At 39.8% G+C, this 22,096-nt stretch overlaps 2 protein-coding genes across 3 annotated transcripts in view; one reads left to right on the forward strand and one right to left on the reverse strand.

The window, feature by feature from the left end:
• LOC130687377 (14-3-3 protein zeta) overlaps positions 1-22,096 on the forward strand; it is an 84,561-nt gene that overhangs the window by 20,439 nt on the left and 42,026 nt on the right. The gene's annotated exons all lie outside the window — the stretch shown is intronic.
• LOC130687379 (uncharacterized) lies at positions 1,527-3,985 on the reverse strand. Of its 2 annotated transcripts, none has more exons than XM_057510531.2 (10): positions 3,880-3,985; positions 3,341-3,817; positions 3,188-3,280; positions 2,994-3,044; positions 2,799-2,849; positions 2,700-2,735; positions 2,414-2,608; positions 2,072-2,356; positions 1,809-2,007; positions 1,527-1,733 (listed from the first exon to the last, which is right to left on the reverse strand). In XM_057510531.2, the coding sequence occupies exons 3-8, from the start codon at positions 3,249-3,251 to the stop codon at positions 2,088-2,090; spliced, it is 666 nt and encodes a 221-aa protein (XP_057366514.1). In that variant the 5' UTR covers positions 3,252-3,280; positions 3,341-3,817; positions 3,880-3,985; the 3' UTR covers positions 1,527-1,733; positions 1,809-2,007; positions 2,072-2,087. The 2 variants fall into 2 exon arrangements, with proteins under 2 accessions (XP_057366514.1, XP_057366513.1); XM_057510530.2 differs by having other exon boundaries at positions 1,529-1,733; positions 3,188-3,255.

Below are 22,096 nucleotides of genomic sequence, written 5' to 3' on the forward strand. Positions count from 1 at the left end.
GGGCTGCATTGATTTTGCTCAGAATCAAGCCATCGTCTACGTAGAAGATGAAGAAAATTATTTTTTCATCTATCTCGGTGAGATGTAGATGGCGGTAGTAGATGAAGAGTTCACATTTGGACGATTTTGGGCGCTAATATCCTGAAACGATGAATTTGACGTTCAATAAGTGAAACGCCTGTTTCAAGCCATAAATGCGTTTGGTGATTTGGCATTTCTTTCCCTCTCTCCCTGGAACGACGAGCCCCTGAGGTTGCGGCATACAGAATTCTCCTTGAAGTATTCCGTAGAGGATGGTGGTCTTGACGTTTAGATATGTTATTGCAAGATCTTTCGCAGCTGCGGTGGCCACGACCATTTGCAAGTAATAGATTTATGCTACTGGGGCATATGTTAGTCAAGGCCGTTTTTTGAAGAAACTTCGTTGACGATGAAACGGGCCTTCTGCTATTGGGTAGTTGTTTTGAATCCGGTCATATTTCTTCACCCACTTTCATTCAACTGCTTTTGGTCCAGGAGTTAGTTGACACATTATCTCTGCACCGCCCTGATGACTTGTCTGGTATAGAAGGGATTTCATTTGACCACTTCTCGAAATTAATTAATTCTGCTACTGGTTTGCCAGTTTGCGCAAGGGGCGCTACGGGAATTATTGGTGTATTCATCGGATACGCAAAAATTTTAGTCGATCAGGAATAATATTATCCGTCATCGTGGTTCAGTTAGAAACAACGTACCACCATTATGTAATAAATTCTCCCCATTGGGTGAATAACTTAATTAATTAAACGGAATTAGGACGGAAAAAAGATAAATTCTGCAAATAAAGAGCTCATAGGCGTTTAGCCACAATGTCGAACATATTTCCTTCTTTACGCCATAAGAATAATACAGAAATAGGAATAACAACTAATACGGAAATATGAACTAAAACCGGGAAACTGGGAAAATAAAAAGTCAAATCGGAAAAAGGAAATATGAGAAAGCGGAAAGCGAAACGAACGGAGAAATGACAGCACTTTGTAAATGTGGATAGATGAGAAACGGCACTTCCAGAATAGTCAATAAGAAGGAAATAACTGAAAAATGACTGATCACTGATTTATAAAAATCAGCTACGGTAACGGCAAACTTAGAAAGTACAGTAGGGCAATAAAAACCTCCAGGACAAAGAACTTACAAAACAGAAAGAGAGTGGAAACTACTGAATAGAACGGAAAAGAGCAACTAAGAAGAACTTAAGAACTCCAGAGAACTACCCTAGTAGAACAAGATATCTTCACACAATCTTAAGATAGCGATACATCTATGGCAAATACATCTTAGATATCTTACCACTATCTTTGTACTAGCTTTGTACTAGCTAAATGTCATGGGGTGGAGATATCTTGTTTATATATCTTACGAATATCCTGAAAGCCACTTTCTAGATAACTGTATAGGGAACTTATCGGTCTAAAACAAATAGTAAATACAAAAAAAAGAATACATTTTTTAAAGACAGTTTATTTTTAAAATCCGAATTACAATTGGCAAAGAAACACAAGTTACAAACTGTGACAGGAAGACATTCAAGTCTTATTATTAATTAGAATCGCTGCTGTTGTCTTCCGCCGCAAGTTTCGCTTGTTCTGCCACAAATTGCCCTTTTGCATTATGAAGATACGATTTGGTTTCAGCGACGAACACTTCTTTTTCCAGATCTTTAAACTTTGAATTGGAGATGATTCCAACTAAATATAAAATATTTTTATTTAACTACTTATTTTACTCTTTACTTATATCTCTTCTCTATATAAAACGGTTACCTCTTACTAATTCCGTTATACGACAAGAGTGGATTCCTTTTTTTCCCATTCCGCCGTTTACTCTCTTATCACGTCTCCCAAGCCAATTTACATCCTTAGAGAGTGAATCTTCAAATACTGTTCTCCACGCTCTTTGTACATAGTCGCCTTCAGAATTTTTGGAATTCTTTTTTCCTGACAGACGGATTTTTTGGACTATCTATTCATGAATGAAAGAGGAGTTTAACATACTAAATGAAATATATAAATTATTGAAAACTTACTAGCTTCTTCAGATTTTCATCTTTTTTCAAAATTTTTTCGAATGCTTACTAAGTTTTTTAATGGAAGAGAAGCAATGCCTTCATCTATTTCCTCAATGCATTCGTCAACTCGATTAATTTTTTTATCGATCATAGACAACTTTTCATTAATCTTCGCAAGGTCAGAGAAGTATTTCTCTTTGTCGTGATTGACTTTCTTTGGAATGGGTAGAGACGATGGAGAATCCATAGCATAATAAGACGAAGAATCTCGGGATGTAGAAGGGCCGGAACTACTTTCAGCATCTAAAAAAATATGGTTAAGGATTATACGTTTAAAATGAAAATATTCTGATTAGTTACGAAGTTGCAGATGATGTGATTCATTTGGCCTATAGCTTGTTATTGCTCCAATATTTTGCTGGCTCGGAAATTCAGGGACAGTTGATGGTGTTTGATAAGAAGAATTCATTAAATGTGAATTATAGTTCCAGTACGGCTGCTGCATTCCCCAGTTGTAATGACCACCATTGTAATTAAATTGCGGATGCATATTTTCTGATATGTTCACAATAAACAAAATAAAGTAAAATGTGTAAAACAGTATTGAAAAAGAGGTTAATGAAAGAAAGGTATTTTTTATGATTACCGAACTGGTGGGTTCCATATGAGTCGTCGGAATTACCTATTTAATGCACTAGAATATTTTGAAAAAAAAGGTTTAGCATTAAACTAGAATTAACATTACCAGACTGAATCGACTGTTGAATTTGCATATCCACAGGAGACGACGAATCTTCTGTAATTATAGAATAAGGAGAGTAAGGTAATTATAGAAGGAGTGCACTGCACATTTAATCCGAATAGTAACGGCGAACAAAAACACGATACAAGACAACAGTAACTGAACCAAAAATTAAGAAGTATATAATATCATTATTACCAGGTTGAAACGATTGTTGACTTGGCAAATGCACAGGATACGATGTATCTTCTATAATTATAGAATAAGTTAGGTAATTACCGCAAGAGTGACCGGCACATTTGTCCGAAAAGAAACGTGAAACAAAAATAAACGATATACTAGACGAGACCACAGTAACTGTACCAAAATAACGAAAAAAGCAGCATAATTACCAGGCGCATTCAATGACAGAACTTCGGCATTGGAACGCACTATTAACGCTTCCAGACTTGACATATCGCTATGAGGTAACGAAAATTTTTCAACTTAATGAAAAGTTGCGTTGCATGAATGTTATGCAACAATGTATTAAATATTATAATTACGAGACGAATTTGACGAAAGGACCACAGCATTAGAAGACAAACGTTTATCAGAACTGGAGGAACCTCTCTTACTAGTAGAAGCAGCAGCAATGACTAAACGAAATGACAATAAGACTTGGTTTATAGGTTTGTTAAAAGTTCAAAATCAATTATCCTTTTTAGTTGACGTTGAAGCATTGCTGGATTGTTTAGAAACCAACAAGGCTCTAGGAGGTATTGGAAGCAAAGTAGAAGTGGCCGTTCCTTTGGCAGAGTTTGTATGGGAGGCTTTCTTAATCGTCTTTCCTTTGCTGGGTGCTGATTTTTTAGGTGGGCTGAGAGACTCTTCCTCACTGTCTATTTCTGTTGTTGATTGTCCAGGTATATTTAGTTTCTTCCTTTTAGGGACTCGTTTTCCTCTGCCTGAGTTTTCTTGATTAAGAATGGGCAGGCCAGTTTCAACACGGGGAAGACTTGTTCTTGCTTCTTCATACGTGTCTTTAAAAAGGAAGCAATATTGTTGCATTAAACATACAAAATGAAGTAGTATCGCAAATTACCAAAAGTTCCAATTATTTGGAAATCCTCGTATCTCTGCCATGTTTCCTCATCAGGTGGAACGCCACACTTCAAAATTTGGATTTGATGTGCAGCTGAATAACTATCATTCGGTAAATAGAGAATGTCTTCCTCTATCCAATTTTCTGCCACTACGTAAAGCCAGTTACCTATTATAGGTAATATTTTGGGAACTTCAACAATACAACAACAATACAAAGGTATTGAATATCTCATAATATATCTAGCAGTTAGCTGGTAGATATCTATAAAGACATATAAAATTGATATGACTTTTTGATATACAATAGATATCTTTGAGAACTAAATACATTGGCTAGACATATATACATCTTAAAGATAGGAGTAAGATATCTTGTTCTACTAGGGTATATGGAAATAAAGATGCAAGACAATTCTTTTATTAAATAAGGGAGATGGATCCTCTAGCTCAAAGCCTACCGATACAGATGTAATAAGATCTGAACATGTTCCCCATGTTCTTATCTACACCTTACGTAGCAAAAAACTAGCAAGATGAATGATCATAAAATTTTTGTTACATTAATGAATCATAATCATAAATCTTCAAAATTAGGTTATGTACAAACAAAATCTAGAATCAATGGAATCCAACAAACGGAGAAGGAAGTTGACCAAGAATGAACGAATGCACCTTGTCAACATCTCGAAAGATGAAAGATATGATGGAGAAAAAAAATATCTGGCAGCCCAGTATCCTTGACGAAGTGTTGGTAGTTTGCGTTACATTTAATTCAACATGGTTAGTCCCAAGAAATAAGAAAGCGGTTGAAAACAAGTACTTGCTAGAAGGGCTAAAATGACTCCTAAGCTGACATCAGTGGAACACCCACCCAAATCAAAATCCTACTGGAAGATAAACTCCTACAGTTGCTCCGAACCCTGGGAATCTCCTTGCAATGCCGTCAGCACATCATCTTGTTTTCGGGCAATGGTCGAAGAAACCGCCCGGTGCTCGCTGCGCTTGTTGTGCGTCCAGTTTGGCACAATTAAGTTTTTCAGTGTGGGGAACGGAGCATGGAATCCTGCCACCATACAATCATTTTATGCTTCTGGAATTAAGGAAAAAATCCTTCATTCATAAAGGATTCCACTGTATCTGATTGCCGAATTTCCAATACAACACGATGCCTATAGCTCAATTTACTTGTCTGGAGACGTCGCCGCCGGAATCCCTTCTGCCTCCGTCGCTTCACACAGTGGTTGGGCTTAGAGGACTACTACTTTGAAGCGATCCGTAGCGGATGAGGTGGAGAAAAAATTTTGTCAAACCGGAAAAGGTCAAAGCAGCTGAAGATTTGTACGAAGCCACAGGTGTGAACGTTGAAAACTTGCAGTTCGTAGACGATATCGGAGATCCGAAAGCGTCTAAGAAAAACCGTCCCCATTTGGGCGTGCTTTTCACCCGTCGCTGGAGCCAATCCATTGATAAAAATTAATGGATATTAGTAATTAGTAATGGATATGATTATTAGTAATGGATAAGATATTCTGGAAAATGATTCCGTGGGTTTGCCAACATTATGGCAAGCAACAAGTGTATTTTGTGCAGGAAAAATCCCCCATCCACACAGCACGCAGCATCACCCAATGGTTTCGGGAGCATCCACCAAATTGGGCTGCTACCGTGGCCTTCTAAGGGTGCGGACATGCATCCCATCGAAAATGTATGGGATGATATAGTCAATGATCTTTTTATCAATGGCCTTTTTATTCTCAAAATCTCGCTAAAACGAATGTATGGTAACTATAGACACGAGACTTCCCTTCCCAAAATCTGTAACGTAAGTCTGTCTAACCTATCTGTCTGCCATATATCGAACGGAATGGGGAACACTAGTGGGACGGGAATAATATGTTGTTATCGGGGTTTGAAACTCGTAACATAACATAATTCAGGATGAACTTGAACAGTATGAAGATGAAGAGAAACCTTTTTTATTTGTCTTTCTTTTCTGTGAACGAGGACACTAAAAACCTTAACCAAAGAAAGTTGCAATCTTGATTTTATGAGCCTCCGCTTCCTGTATGTACAAATCTTTTTTGGCTGTTTGTTCATCACCGCTCTATCTGTCTCTTCCTGAAATGTTTCAGGTTTTTCTAGTAGTAACAATTTACACAATACAGGCCTTAGGAGACAAATATTGTAGTTGAAATTTACCATTTCTAACGACTTAACTTCTTCCAGATTGGAAATAAATTAGGTTAATACTTTTATGGTTGCTCTCAGCTTTTTACTTTTTACTTGAGGTAAGGGATCTCTTCATGTTATTGCTCATGCCGCTGATGCTGCTTCTTCGGCTGTAATCATTCCGTCGGAAGCCAGGTCTTAATTTTTCTGGTGGATCATTGCTAGTTCTTTTGCCGATTCTTCCACACTAGGTCCAACCTAACGAACTTTTTTTCTTTGAGCAGGGGGCTATTTAGAGCTTCAGGCATTCCTATAGCACGGTTTTCTGTAATATTCCAAAGAGTTTAAAACCACTTAAAAGATATTTTAAAATATATGTATTACCGAGAAAATCGTGGAGTTCTTCATAGAGGGCTGGTGGTTTCCTGGCCCCTCTTTTTGTCTGTCATACAGAATCCTTGTACGTGATGTAGGACTATTTGAGCTTGTTCCCCTGCCATACCCTTTAAGCAAAGATTTTGCAGGATTTCGAGTAGGCTTCACGCCAGCCAACCAAACATTTGGGTAAACACGGCTTTTCTTGGCATCTTCTTATTGGACACCTCCTCCAACGGTCTTTAATAACCTCCAACAATTTTGTACTTTACCCAGGTCCAGCGATTTATTTGCTTGATATCTGCAGCCCGCCCAGATCTCTTCGTCAGTAGTCTACTCTTATCCCTTGCCTTGCCTGTTCCAAGCATAGCGTCGTGTATTGGACATAAGCTGGCCTGGAACTTACTACTGGCCTCTGTCGGAAATTCCGACGTCCAAACCAGTAAGAGGGGACGACGAGAGCATAAGCAGGGAGGCAACAGAAGCCCGGGCACTCGGGGCCGATGATTCGGTAGCCGGAGTAAGTCCAACACTAGGCGGGAACCAGTCAGGAGTTCCGCTACAATTTCTCTAAAGTATTCATCGAGATGTTGACATAGCACGTCATGATGCGATATGGGGACAGCGTAGGTTCATCCTAAAAAAACAAACCATTAATGAAGTAACAGGAAAGCATACACAAAAAAGAATTTACTTACCATCAAGTAGAGTGCCCGGATAAATTTAAGAAAAAATCCCTCTGATAAATAATAAAAACATAGGCAACCGCATTGCCAATATAGTTGAATAGGGTCTTCCCCAGCGTGTCTTCGATTACTGTAGGTCGAACGATAAATGAGGCCCACAGTGAAACTAAGGCAAAAAGTCTGATTTAATTGGACACTTAACATATTTTCCTGGTTTTTTCCAAAGAAACGACCGATAGAAAAACCGTTTAGTTTTTTCTAACGTAACGGAATATCAAGAAAGATATAGAAAGAAATTAAGCTAATTATATTACTTGCAGCCAGTCCAGATGGATGTTCTTCATGCGTATTACTTAGCTCCTGAAGTTCTTGCACCACTTCTTTTTCCTTGTCGGACAACTGGTGGCCAAGCTCAATAAGTGAGTTTCCAGTTCCACAACCTTAGATTTTAGATTATCGACCTGTGAAAAAATTAAAGAGGTATTTCAAAAAGATAGTTTAATGGAACAAAAACGTACAACGCCTTCGTTCTTCTCGTTTAACGTTCGTTCGTCTCTTAACAACTGAACCGCTTACCTCAAAAGAATCCGATGAATGGTTTTATTCTAAATATCTTTTCTTGGCAGATTCTCTTGTTTGCTGTCTCGTGATGATTTGAACCTTGTTCGGAGAGTAATGTTCTGTGTTTCAGCTACTTCACCTTGATCAACTGATGAATAAGGATGGCGGAATAATTCACGTGCATGTGAAGGCTGATATGTTTGTTAAAGTGGTTACACGCTTTGCTCCCTGCTGTTTGTCTGCCAACCTTCGCGCCAGCTCTAGCAGTTGATCTCTTTTATCCTGTAATTCATGTTTATGCTCTAGCACAAAAAAAAGTGTTCAGCTACTTTTTACGTTAAATTCATCATACCAAATACAATGAAATGTACCTGAATAGAAAACTAGATGTCCAACAAGAAACTGAGACTCAACGGGTGCGTATTTCTGGTAGCCTGTGAGACTCCAAGAGGCTTTGAAACTAGGAGGCCATCTAAAAAGAAATTTTACAAGGATGTTTAATTCTTCTACTCAATGGAAATAATGGAAAAATCACAAGTGGTAGAACAAAATATTGTGCCTGACGACAAGCTTTTTTTAATTCCATTGATCCAAAGTCTTCAATTTGTCAGGTAAACGTTCAGAAAGTTCTAGCTTAAAAATAGCACTTATATGTGCTATTGCAGGGAAACCTTCGCTAAATTCAAATAACACAAGAACTTTAGCCATTCTTTCCCATATGTGCATACCTCAGGTCACAGAAACACAATGAGCGTCTGTATGTCCCACGCCGCGCAATCCTATTCGCTTTGTAAGAAGTTAAATTAATAATTTATCCAACTTTTTTTTTCAAATGTTTGCCACCTCAGATAAAATTTCTATCTTAGTATGTATGTATATATATCATTTTTATGTATTATTTTTAGGTACAAGGGTCAGCAAAGGAAGAGGTTCCACTCGTGTATACCCTGAGCCAGTATCGAGTCTTACGTCCAACTTCGTACCATGGAGCAACATTTTGAAGACTTAAAGAACATATTAATAATTAACAGCTATCAGCATACTAACAGCAAGTTAACCCACGGAATCAGCTGATCAACTTCTCTTTCAAAGTTAGGTGGGCTGGATTTTATTAAGCCGTTTATTCCGGCATGTATGCATTGTGTTTGTCAAGGGGTTATAAAGATGTTTCTTAAGCTACGGACAGCAAAACATAGCAAAGAAATTTGGTACCTTGGTAGGAAAATTAAAGTAATTATTCGTCGTCTTTCGCAAATCAGGCCTCAATTTGAAGTAACTAGAGTAATGGAATCAATCGACGATTTATCCGCTTGGAAGCCGTCCATGTATAGGTCTTTTGCCCTCTATTGTTACGTGATCCTTGATCCTGTTGCCTAAAGAATATTTCCGTCAATTTACGAGTCTTACGACTGGGGATGCTTATGGGCTCATTCCACATTCATTCCAGAGTGGTTTAATGCGGAATTATTGAACCTGTGTAATGGTATTCAAGCCGTTCAGGCCATTCATACCATTAGTCCTGAATCGGCAGTCTCCGACAGTGAGAAAACACAAAGCAGGCCTAGCTTGTTATCTCTGGCAGCGAGTTGTGCTGCCACGTTTTGCCAGTCGTTTGGGAGTCTTGCATGCAGGAACCAATTGTTGCTCAACCAATCATCCAAATACATACCGAAAATATTTCATTTGTCAGCATCGCCCCAATCATTGTGGGTAGAAATCGTCTCATGGCGTTCTATCATTAACGAGCGTCTTCAGTTGGGCTATGGTGTGGCGAATGTTCGCACTTGTTGTCTAAACGCCTGTTTCACTGTTCATTTGCCTATTCCACCCGCTAGCTTTCCTATTTTCTTTTCTATATATTGCTTAGCATTTTCGGTTACCGTTTAGCCCATTATCTTCCTACTTCCCGTCGGTCAAACTAGTTACGGTCAAAACGACCTGTGTCTGTCTGGTAATTGCACTACTTCGTAAAACGGGTAAATAAATTCAAACCATAGTACCACCGACTTCACCATTATTACACAATTCCAAAGCTGAGTTATCATTGGGCCTTCGAACCAGAGCCTGTACAGATGCCATATCTTCCAATAACTGTGAAGTCAGCCTATCGGTTTCCATGGATAGACCGGTAACACCTGCTCCCATCTCAGAACCATCCGTTCCTGTTGCACCTGTGAATGAAGATAGTTCACAGAGACCTACTGAGATTGAAGAGGCTGAGAACTAATACACGCCGTCAGATCACGAGTACCTGTACTCAGATGTACGCTACCATACAAGCACGAGGATCAAGAGGGGCCCTGAAGGGCCTCTACAAGCATGTAGAAACTCTGCTAAATGAGGCAGATAATTGAACGACCGTATTCTTGAGAATGAAGAACAACTCGAAGTCGATCATCAACAAGCCTTACACCTACGCTACATCCAACAAGTAGGGACTGTAGCAGAACTTTACGAGAGGCAGAACCTGGCCGAGGAGGAGGAGGTCGCCGGAATTGATTCGATCGTCGTGAGGCAGAGTTGAGAGAAGTAGAACTAAGCTTACAAACTTTAAACGTCAATGCTGAAACTGGAATTTCTCTTGGAGCTCCGAATAATTGAAACGAGCAGAGATGGTGTGCCGATCGCCAACGATGGCCCACAAAAGAACTTAATGAAGACTACGATCAAGCGCCTGACGTCTGGATAGACCTTTACAGTGCGGAACAACTGCCCCCTCACAATTGGACGGGAAGAAAGGCTCAGGTCTCGGTAAAACCAGATTTGGAACCTTATAGTGGGAAAGCACTTGAATGGTTTGGCTGGATAGACCTCTTTCGAGCTCTCGTTCACGGCACTGCAAAATCTCCAGGGGAAAAACTCGCATTATTGAAGCGAAGTCTGAGAGGGGGCTGTGTTGATATTGTAAAGCTTGGCCACAAATAGTGAGAACAAGCTAAACAAAATAAAGATAGGTAGGGATGTTTTGACTTACTGTGGGCTCATAGTGGAGAGCGGCGACTGGCGGAGAACTAACACAACACACACACACTTTGTAAATAACGAAAAAGGGTTTTTATTTAACACTATTGGCGCAGAGCACCGTTGCACTTCAACTCACAGATCAGACTGATGTACAGATTTTCGGGGAGAACATTTTATAGCTAAATAGAAGGTCGAATTAATTAGCACTTCGGAAAGGGTAGGGAATTTTTCCGTGTAAATTTAACACAGAGGTGCGAAAAGGGACATGGCCGGTTCTCGGGGGTTAAAGTCTTCCGTGGGAACCAAGGTCGGTGTAGGGAGGCAGCACCGGCGGGTCGTTCCTTACAATATTGTCCATGGTCTTGGTGGAGGAGAGGCGGCATACATCGAAGCATTGGTGAGGCTGAAGCAAAACTGTGGTAGAAGAGACGTCATGAGGGCAGCCCATTTCCATGCTATCGACAGACTGGAGTTAAGAAATGGCCCTTCCAGCTTCAAACGATTTTCCGAGAAGATCCGGACCCACCTCTTTGACCTTAATCGTATAGGTGAAACATCTTCAGCGGATTTAATCGAGAGAGCCTGCCTGAAGCTCCAGTTACAGGATAGATTGGCTTGGAATGCCGATCGAAGAGAAACCTCAGACGAAACAAGCCTTAACGATTTCGGAAATTGGCTTTGTCTAAGTGCATCAGCCTACCAGAATGCGTATAGTTTGGCAGCAGACCAATTGCAACCAGCCGCCGGAAGTATCAACCATAGGCAGCGTCCAGCTCGCACCTATCAGAGCTCCTCGAAGTTCCAAGTAGACGACAAGATGACCCGTCCAGGATCTACCCAACCGTACTGCTTTAAATGCGAAGGTAATCATCGGATTCAAGACTGCAACGAATTCAAAGCTCTTCTTATAGGAGACAGAGTCAGCTTTTGTGCCAGACATCGGTTATGCTATAGCTGTTTCGGTAAAAGGCATGCTGCAAGAGACTGTCGTGTTAAAAAGGCATGCCGCTACCCTAACTGCAAGATGTGGTACCACACCTTACTGCATGATCCATCCCGGGATGTAACTGATGGCTCACGGAACAACACTCTGCCATTTGAAGAACCCCAACGGCACCAAGTTGTCATGGGAATAGTGAGGCTCAACGTCATCACGGAAGGCGGATCAGTATTTCCAGCCAACGTCTTCGTGGATGAGGGGAGCGACACAACTTTGATTAGGGAGGATTTCGCGCACCGTTTTAAATTACGCGGTGATCGGCAGATATTGGCGGTGGACGGAGCTGGCCATGTAGTGAACCACTACCGATCACAGTGAGTGGACATTAAGCTTCGCCCGTGAGTTATCAGGCTATCTAAAAAAATAGGTGGAAATTGGTGGCCGCCATGACTGTATCTTGCAATTATCTTGGAGGTCAACAAATGTGCTTACCTTTCTGTGGAACAACCGGGTTGCGTAGGCTCTGTTAAATCTTGTTCGGAGTCACAACTTGATTCGGACTAACTTGGAGGATTTTCAAGCTCTCTCTGGCAAATTGTCTCTACGCTTGATGTCGCCAAATCTTCTCTAGACGTAGAGACTTCTGAATCTTGTGTCTCGCTAGTCGCTGTGGTCTCGTTCCCAGACAGCACGGGTGACAAGTCACGAAGCGGGTGAGATCGCCTTCTTGTATCCCGAGGATAACTAGGTAAGCGTGAATTATTCTTTTTCTGCACCGATCTTTTAAGCAGCGCTAAGTCGTTAACAACAGGAAACGAATTGATCCTCCACCATTTGTCACACTGGACTTGACTTAATAATTTGTATTAAACTAAGGAACACAATACAGTACAGAAATGAAGGTTAACTGTAGCTTTTACTTAACTTTAATGTAGGAATATGAAGAGAGTACAAGAACTCAGGGAGAACTAAAAAAGGACTAAAGATAAATGGGTTTCTTATTCCATCGTCACTAACTATTCGCCCCTTCTCTAAGGTTAGCCAGTTGAATTCTTGGACTAACAATCATTGCTAACTAATCTGCTTGTTACAGCATCTTTCGCGGAAACTGTACTCTGCGCAATTACAACATCGGCTGTAGCGTCTTTTCAGAAAGGATAACATGTGCTATTTTTCTTTCGCGATAATATGATTACCGAATTTCAAATAGAAGTCGATCCTAAGGCTCACGCTACTTGTCTGGAGACGTCCTGATGCCGCAATCACTTTTGCCCCCTTCGCTTCACACACTGGCTGGACTTTATGGAATACTACTTTGAAGCGAGTCTCTAGCACATGAGTTGAAGGAAAAGTTTTTCAAAGTGGAAAACGTCAAGGCAGTTGACAATTTGCACGAAGCCACAGGCGTGGACATTGAAGAGCCGCATACCGAAGACGTTTTCGGAGATCCGAAAGCTGACGAACGATTGATGTCTTTCTTGTAAAGTATGTTAAGTAAAGTATGCGGCTGGTGAAGAGTTGGAGTTACTGCCATTGAATTTTGCCGGCTTAAACGTTTTGTTCTGAAGTTTTTTGTTCTGCAATTTTTGTACTCCATTACCCTTTGAATACATTCTGCTTACATTGGCACAAGCATAAATGTTGCCTAATGCACAATGCCTTCATACTATAGTTTGCCTGACCGCCGCCCATGGGTCGTTCTATTTGATCTCCAATCGAGCCGTCCATCTGGCCGTCCATCGGTCCACCATTTGCATTCCCATCGCCCGTCTTTGTTGCTGCTGCTGCATAAGTCCGCCGTGCATGTGGATGGTCGGACATGCCTACCCCGGGAGGCAAATTCATAGGCATCATTCTGCACGTGGGTGATCCGGCCATCGGTCCTTCAACCATGGGTATAAGAGGAATTTGAAAAAAAGTTTTAGTTTGGGTTTGTTTACCGCCATCAATTTATCCGAGTTGGTTGCTCTGCCTAAAAAGATCAATTTTACAATAGGTTAGCGATTCCATTTGAGACAGCAAAAATTCTACGAGTTTTCTACAAACCTCTTCCTACTCTTTGCGTTTTCAACACGAAGAAAAATAAAAGGGTAAAAAGTTATGTTCGCTAAAGAACAAGGTCCTGGTTTAAACAGAAAACGTGCAATAAATTACATCACTTGGCACGTGAGATGAGGAAAAGCTTGTCAAACCGGAAAAGTCAATTCTCTCTCAAGGCAATTCTGAAACGCCCCGGAAGGAAGGCGCAGATTAACCAATTCAGCCGCCCTGTAGAAGCCATAGTCGAGATCAAAGAAGCTATTTCGCCACTCAATTCACTGCTTCCCATCGCAGTTCGACATATGCCCTTTGCGGCTATAAAGGAAGCCCCTACACCAAAATACGACGGTGATACAAGGTATCGCCCAGATACCCAGAAGACAGAGAAGAAGGTGGAGGAAGCCGGCTCCAGGAGGAGGAATTAAGCCAACTACAAGTGGGTTGGTCAACCCCACAGCAACTATAAGAAAGAAAGGATATCGCGCGGACGTGGTCGACCAATTTCCCAAGTCGTCGGCGATGGTGAGCAGCCCCAGGTCAAAGTAGGTAGATCGCGTGGACAAGGTCGGCCTAGCTCTTCAAACATAATCTATCGTGATTCATTCAAACAGCTGTTGCCTACCCCAGGCGTAGGGTATAACAACTGGCTTCTCACGAAATACGCACCCTTTAAACCAGGGCAAGGGAAATCGCGTGGACGTGGTCGGCAAATATTCATCCACAACGAACATCCCTTGGCTGCTCCAATCCACGACCCGACCCCGGTGATAGCACCCGCTAAAGCAGTGGACAACTCCGCAGAAGACAAGGGGAAAAAGGAGGAAGAAGACGAAGACATCCTTTGGACATTATTTTGGAGTTGAGTGCCACCTACCGCTCAAAAATACAAACTCTATTTTCGTTTTTCAAATTGAATTTTCTTTCCGTAACTCGAAGCTTACGGTACCTAGTGGTCAAAATCGAACTAAAAAAACTAAACTTCAAGCTTTCTTTTCTTTTTTCTCAGAAGCTGAATGTCTACGCCATCTAGTGATAAGATAGAAACAAATTCAGTAATTTATTTTTCTCTTTTATGTTCAAAACTGGACCCTTACGCCATTTAGCGGTAAAAAAATTAAACGATAATAGAAAATTCCTTGTTTCGCTCATTTCTTTCTCAAAACTGAATGTTTATGCATTTTAACGGTCAAATAAGCAACTTAACGTTCTGAGCCATCCGAAAATAATACTTTCTCATAGTTATCCATTACGCATCGTACTAACAATCGATTTAGGCGTGGCATTCATTATTATTACTGACAATAAGATCGGTTTATTTGCTCAAAAATTACCGAAAGCTAACTAAAAACTAAAATTTAATCTCTTAAAAAAAATTGCTCTGTCATAGGAAGGGGGATAACTCTCCACCAGTGGATTTCAAAAAATACGTCCACTGATTGGAGCACGGCGTCAGCGCTTCTCCCTTTCCTTTTACCGACAATTTAGTGGAAGCACCAATAGTAAAACTTTTACCAAGTTTTCCTTATTTTCACTTCTTCAAGAGAAATCCAGAAGTGAATTCCGCTAAGAATTGCAAAGAGTACTAACTGTACAGTTCCAACAAAACAAAGAAAATGCTACGATCGGCTAGAGGGTCACGAGCGGGCCTGAAAGGGCACTTTACGAGGACAATGAGAAAGATAAACGTCTACAAGGACCTTACGATGACTGGAGATCTGGATAAAGATATTGCAATGGAGATGGAATTCGTAATGCAACGTTTTCAGTAATTTTTCAAGGACCCCGACCAAGTATGGGAGACCGGGGCCAGTTCGGACGAAATTCGCTGTGAGTCAATAACTTTTCACTGGTTCGCAATTTCGTTAATTTTTTTGCATCAATTGAATCGCCAAACTTTACGCTAGATTCTGCAATTGTTTCATGGTCGCCTGATAATAAAGAAAGGTGTTATTGGATTTTTAAATTTAAAAAAAAAATTGGACAGGATGTCAGTTAAACCATCCACTTCTACTTATTATCGAAATAACATCTAATAGTGATTTTAAAAAATGAATAAGACATTGTATTGTCGTTGACATTAAGAAAATATGTGTTCTCCAAACAGTTGACATTCTAAAATACTTAAAGAGCACTTCCTTGAACGTTTTTCACTGTTCTACCGGAGCGGCTTCATTTAGGTAACCGAGTGGGGGGCAGACCCGAAGAACAGAGAGCTGAAATGAAATCTTCAGTAGCCTCTGCTCCCGGTTCAAAATTTTCTTTGTTTTCTTTGTTGTTGTTTCTGCGAAAACTGGAGAGGAAACTTTTTTACGTTTTGACAGATGATTCTGTTCCAAAGCATTCTTCTCTGAATTGCTAGTGAGGATGCGCGTAGTACCGGCATTCCTTCTACGGCCAGTTGGTTGCTTATCTCGGTTGGTTTCAGAGAAAGGCCTAATTGCACGAAATTGAAAACATATATATGGTTCTATCTTTTTGTCCTTATTCCAGGCGTTTTTTTAGTAGCTTGTTTGTCATACTGCCGTTCATGACGTAAAGCGCCTTATTTATGAGTGTGCTCATACCTTCCGTTCCTTTTCTGCCTGTTTTAATAGGGAACTAAATAAGCGAGCGTTAAAATTACTCGATAGTTATCTTTGAACGCCTCTTTAGTGCTCTGTTGCGAAAATATCTAGAAACCTATGGTGATCGAATTTGACAGTAGCTGAGCTGCCTTCTTGACGTTCATTATTTCAAATGAAGTTGTTTTTTGATGTGCATCTTTTAATTTTGAAAGGCCACTAAGGGGTATTCCATTAATCTGGCCTGTTTTGTCAAATAATTCAAAATTGCTACAGCTTACGGGGTTCCACCTAAACTGAAAGTTAATACACATGATTATTTAGGATCATTATAGCTACAACAGAAATAATCACCCGGACATTTTTAAAGTTGAATATGTTGTTCCGCAGACCTTTGGTGAGATGTAAAACATCAATATAAAAATATATCAATTCTTCTTCTAATGTAGGGTAGTTGAATGATGTTGCCTTTTTTTCGCCAATATCTGAGTTACCGGATTGATTTTGGAGAATCGCAGAACGGTTTTTTCCGTTTTTTCCCGCAGTTACTAGCGCTATCGTATTCAGGTTCAGGACCCAATGTTGGTAAGGCAAAAACAATACCAACATTGGGTCCTCTCATTTTAGAGTCACTGAAATGTTTGTGATGTGAGTGGTGTTTTCCGAAAACATCATAGAGTTGCATTACTGTTTGATTGCTTTGTGCACATTACAGACAACATTTTCTACTGTCTCCTCATTTTGTTCTAAGACGGTTATAGTTCGATCCACCAGTTGATGAATTACACCTCCCGGACATGCCCCCTTTGTAGAACAATAAGCTGTCGGCTGTATCCATGGATAGTGTTGGGCGAAAAATGGACACAGAAACATGATCTTCTAATTCGCCCTTACGGCTCTTTAGATTGATCGAATGACCTAAGCCATCGTCCTGCCCATAGTCCACAAATCCCTCAATTATAAGTTTTTTTTCGAATCAACTGTTAGGTCTTCGGCTATGGTCATCTCATCCCAAACAAAACTGCCGTAACGTAATTCTTTTTGCTTCGCTGAAAGAAAACTCCTAATGGATGTTAGTGCAAAACCGTTCAGCCCAAAAGTACATGGCATGCAGCTCAGTAATCGACCAATTCTTTCCGGTGAAGGAGGAGGAAGGAGATTTGGTTTTCGAAGTGATCATAGAAAGCTTTGCTTTTTACGTGAGAAATTCAGGGTCGTGGCGCATTGATTTACTGTATTTGAATTCAGCTTTTTTCAAAATCACTTAGACAACCAATACTTTCTGAAACTATAAAAAAAATGTTGCTAGTGATAAGCAGGTAACATTTTCAACACGTAAGCTGCAATGAATTGGTTTATATTTTTAACTTTTTATTTTTAACAGCATTCTTTGCATGCATGAAAAATCAAATAAGACATCAATATTAGTCAAATATTCAACCTTTTACAAAGAGAATTCAAACAAACGACAGTCATGCTTAGTGAATTGGCTGCAATACCGCATTTAAAGTCACGTCAATACAAAGTGGATACTAAAAGCATCTAATTTATGATTTTTCCGTTAAATCAGTCAAATTCTAAACGTAACCAGCGTCAACCCCACGATCACCTTTAGCAACCATTACCTTACAAGACAGAGTGAATAATGTCTCTCGAAGAAGTAGTTACTCTTTTTCGTCCTGTAATTTGTGTAATAAAAAAATTTGCACTGGCGTTAAACATAGTCAATGAAAAATATTTCAACGAACACCTTGACAAGTATTTCTTTGCGTTTAACTTTGCATTTTAAAAGCTTTGTTTTCAGATAGCGTTTTTTGCGACGTTCGCTAAGCCTTTTAATTTTGCTCGCCTTTAAATGCCCTTTCTTTATTTTCTTGTAGCCCTCACAACTGCGGCATATGTTGGTTTTTTTCCTAAATTTGCAGCTGTGATCGTGCCATCAAGTTCAAATCGATTTTGGCAACTCCAGAATGGCTTGTGAAATGGCTGCTCGAAGCGAAATTGCATCCAAAGAATATGGAAGCTGCCTGGAAACGTGACGCGAGGTCGGTGATTTCATCTACATTTTGGGGGAATTGCCAAGGAAATCCGGTGTTCTGACCAATAATCCCAAAACACTATAAAAAACTTGCGAACTGCTGTAATAGACTTCGTAATAATTGTAGCATTGTTCACAGCATCACTCTCTACAACAATCTTCCTTTGAGCAGGTGGGTCATTATGTTGATAAACATCGTATTTAGGCAACCAACGCTATGATGGTGGAAGCTTAGCTTCTGTTGGATCAAACATGAGGTTGGAAACGGGCTGAGTGATATTTACAGGTTCTCTATTACTTCATGATAAACGTTTGCAGCTCCTGATTCGGTTTGCATATCGTTTACTTCAAGATCTGCAGGAAGGTTAGTCAACTCTACTACGTCTGAGGTCATTCTAAAACCTAAAACACTGTTTCTACTTGGACTCTTTCTAGTGGGTTTCCTTCTTTCTGTGGCAAGCTTAGAATAGTGAAAATTAGTTAAACCATTGAAAAGAAAAATTCTACCAAATTTGTTACCTAGATTATGAGAATATACCTTGCCTTGATTATGTCTTCTTCTTTAAAATGTTTAGCTAAGACATGATCTTTTTTTGATAAGCACCTTATCATGTTGTCGACGATTCAAAAGAACGATAACACTAGCAAACGTTATTTGTTGTTGAAAGTTATAATTCAAAATAGTACTTTTTGTCAGAAAGCATACTAAGCAGACTAGGAAACCCGGGTACCAAAAGAGAAAACCGATACGTTCGGATTGTCTGGTATGTGGATAACTCAACTGTTAGACCGGGCCCTATAGTAATTTTTTTACATTTAGTAAGTAGTCCCTTTAGTAATAAAACATGACTAAACCTGCAGTTCATCTAACACCCGCTTGGTGGCTATCCTTCCTAACTTTACATCGGGAACCTGTTTTTGACTAAATTCATGAATTTTTACCATTTCAATCCCAAAATGACTGTGTTTTATGAAATCATTAGAATAAAACGCACACAGTAACCATCGCGTCTGTCGAAACACCTATCAAAATTCACCACTAGGTGTCGTTTAATAAACGTGACTAAACCGGTACTTCATCTAGCATCCGCTTAGTAACTATCCTTGTTAACTTTGCATCGGGAACCTGGGTCGTTTAATAAAACATGACTTAATCTGTAGTTCATCTTACATACGCTTGGTGGCTATTCCTGCTAACTTTGCATCGGGAACCTGTTTTGAACAATTTTATGAATTTTTATCATTTCCATCCCAAAATGACTGTGTTTTAGGAAATCATAAGATTAAAACACACACAGTTCAGTAACATCTATTAAAACCTATACAAGCACAATTGATTTAAATATTTTAGCATGTTGGACTAACCACTGCGTTTGGCTAAACTTGTGATTCATCTAACAACCGCTGGGTGGCTATCCTTGCTAACTTTGCATCGGCAACCTGTTTTTCACAAATTTTTTAATTTTTACCATTTTAATTCGAAAATGACTGTGTTTTATGAAATCATTAGAATAAAACGCACATAGTTTAGTAACGTCTATTAAAACCTTTACAAGCACAATTGATTAAAGTAGTTCAGGATATTGGACTGGTAGCCACTGCGTTTGACTAAACCTGTGGTTCATCTCACAACTGCTCGGTTGCTATCCTTGCTATCTTTGCATCGGCAACCTGATCTTGACCAATTTGTTAAATTCTTCCATTTTAATACCATTTCAATCCGAAAGTGACTGTGTTTTATGAAATCATTAGAATGAAAAGCAAACAGTTCAGTAACATCTATTAAAACCTACACAATCCCAATTGATTTAAATAGTTAAGGATATTGGACTGGTAGCCGCTGCGTCTGGCTAAACCTATGATTATTCTCACAACCGCTGGGTGGCTATCCTTGCTAACTTTGCTGCATCGGCAACCTGTTTTTGACAAATTGGTTTAATTTTTATCATTTCAAACCGAAAATGACTGTGTCTTATGAAATCATTAGAATAAAACGCACGCAGTTTAGTAACCTCTATTAAAACCTACACAAGCACAATTGATTTAAATAGTTAAGGATATTGAATTGGTAACCATTGCGTTTGGCTTAACCTGTGATTCATCTCACAGCCGCTGGGTGGCTATCTTTGCTACATCTGTTGTGTCTCTCGAAAGAGTAGCAATGGCTTTATAGACTAACGGTCTTAAAGCCTCTAGTTCCCCTGTCTTGACGAAATAAGAAATACTAACGAATGGTTTTGATATCTGTATTAACAGAAAAGGACACACGCTGCGGTTGGATTCTGACAAGTTTTAGGGGGGGGGGGGGATTTCGACCACTATGTGTCGAGCATAACAACAGAACTGGCCGGATCGACCCACACATACTCCCAAGAAAACCCAAAAAACAAAAGCTAGTTAAACTGATAAGGAAGCCCTTTAGAGAGTCTTGCCCTTACCGATCAAATCGGTGATTGCCGGAGAAATAGGACCTGGAGAAATAGGACCCGGAGATTTAGGACCCCAAAATAGGACCTGGAGAAATAGGACCCGGAGAATTAGGACCCAATCATCAATCATATTTTGAAGGGTCCTATTTCTCCCTCATAAGGGTCCTATTTCTCCAAAGTAATGGTCCTATTTCTCCTTGGGAAATAGCCCTAAAGCCCGCTGTTATAAAGGAAGAACCGGACGGCTTATGTAGTTTTCCGCACTCCAAACCACGTTATCAATTGCTCGTGTAATCAGTCCATCATAACTTCTTTGTTTGAATTCATATTTGTATTTTTTTTGCACGATTACACGCATTATCTATTGCTTTACACAGCTCATGTATAAAAGTTATGTTTATTTTTACACAGTGTTTGATTTTTTGCCCTTGACCTTTCGTTAGTGGCGTTTCCAGTCCTAGTATCGCCCTCCCCCCTGGCTGATATCCTTATTCCATGCGAATTCCCGGAGACGAGGGGCATGCTTTCCCCTAAGTACTCCTTAATACACTGATAAATAATAAAAAAATTATATATATATTATTTAAGACAAGCACATTTTTTAATAAAAAAAATATATGCCGCAAAACCATAAATAGAGACCTACGTGGCAAGAACGAAAATAATGAGTTCCGCTCGGATCATGGAAGGCATGCCAGTGTATTGTTATACAAAACTATCATGGCACGGCTTGTAAATAATGGAACACGAGGCAGCTCATCCATGTCAATATCGGCAATTCATACGATAAGTTTGTTTTTTTTTTCGCTAGTTTATTCAGTTTATGCTTTCCTTTCATTTTTCGTTTTCTTAATGTTGATTTATCCCTTTTCTGTTGTTGTTCCTTTCTCTTTTCTTGTTCTTCGATGCGTTCAACCAACTTCTTTCTCGTTTGTGATGTTGATTTTATTCTCTTTCCTAATTGGTTTATCAAGCTCGCAATCAATTCCACATTTTTTTTAACCTATTGCGCTTAGTATTCTTTTATCTGTTAAAATACAGAAAAGTAAAATTAGTTGAAGGTCTATTTTTTTTTGTCGAAATCAAAGTTTACCTTGGCATCTGTTATTTTTCCTTTGTTTGTTTAGTTTCTTCTTCTCCAACTTATCTAACTTCCGTTTAAGTTGAGTTTTCATTTTATCAGAGTCCTGCTTTTCCCCTGAAATTGGATGGCATATGCTGGCTTGCCTTCCTTAAACAAAAAGATTATAGCACATACATACCCTACTAGCCTTTGTCCGTCCCAGGGACATCCCATCTACGTCCTGGCTGGCCGATCGGGACGTCCTATTCTGACGGCAGATGTACGTCACCAGGATGTCCTAATGTCCGGTTTTAGGGACGTCCACTGGAGGACGTCCTACGGACGTAATTAATTGGAAGTCCTGGTAACGTCCTTATTTGGGAGTACTA

Source organism: Daphnia carinata, chromosome 4 (genome assembly GCF_022539665.2).
Source record: "Daphnia carinata strain CSIRO-1 chromosome 4, CSIRO_AGI_Dcar_HiC_V3, whole genome shotgun sequence".
Lineage (NCBI taxonomy): Eukaryota > Metazoa > Arthropoda > Branchiopoda > Diplostraca > Daphniidae > Daphnia > Daphnia carinata.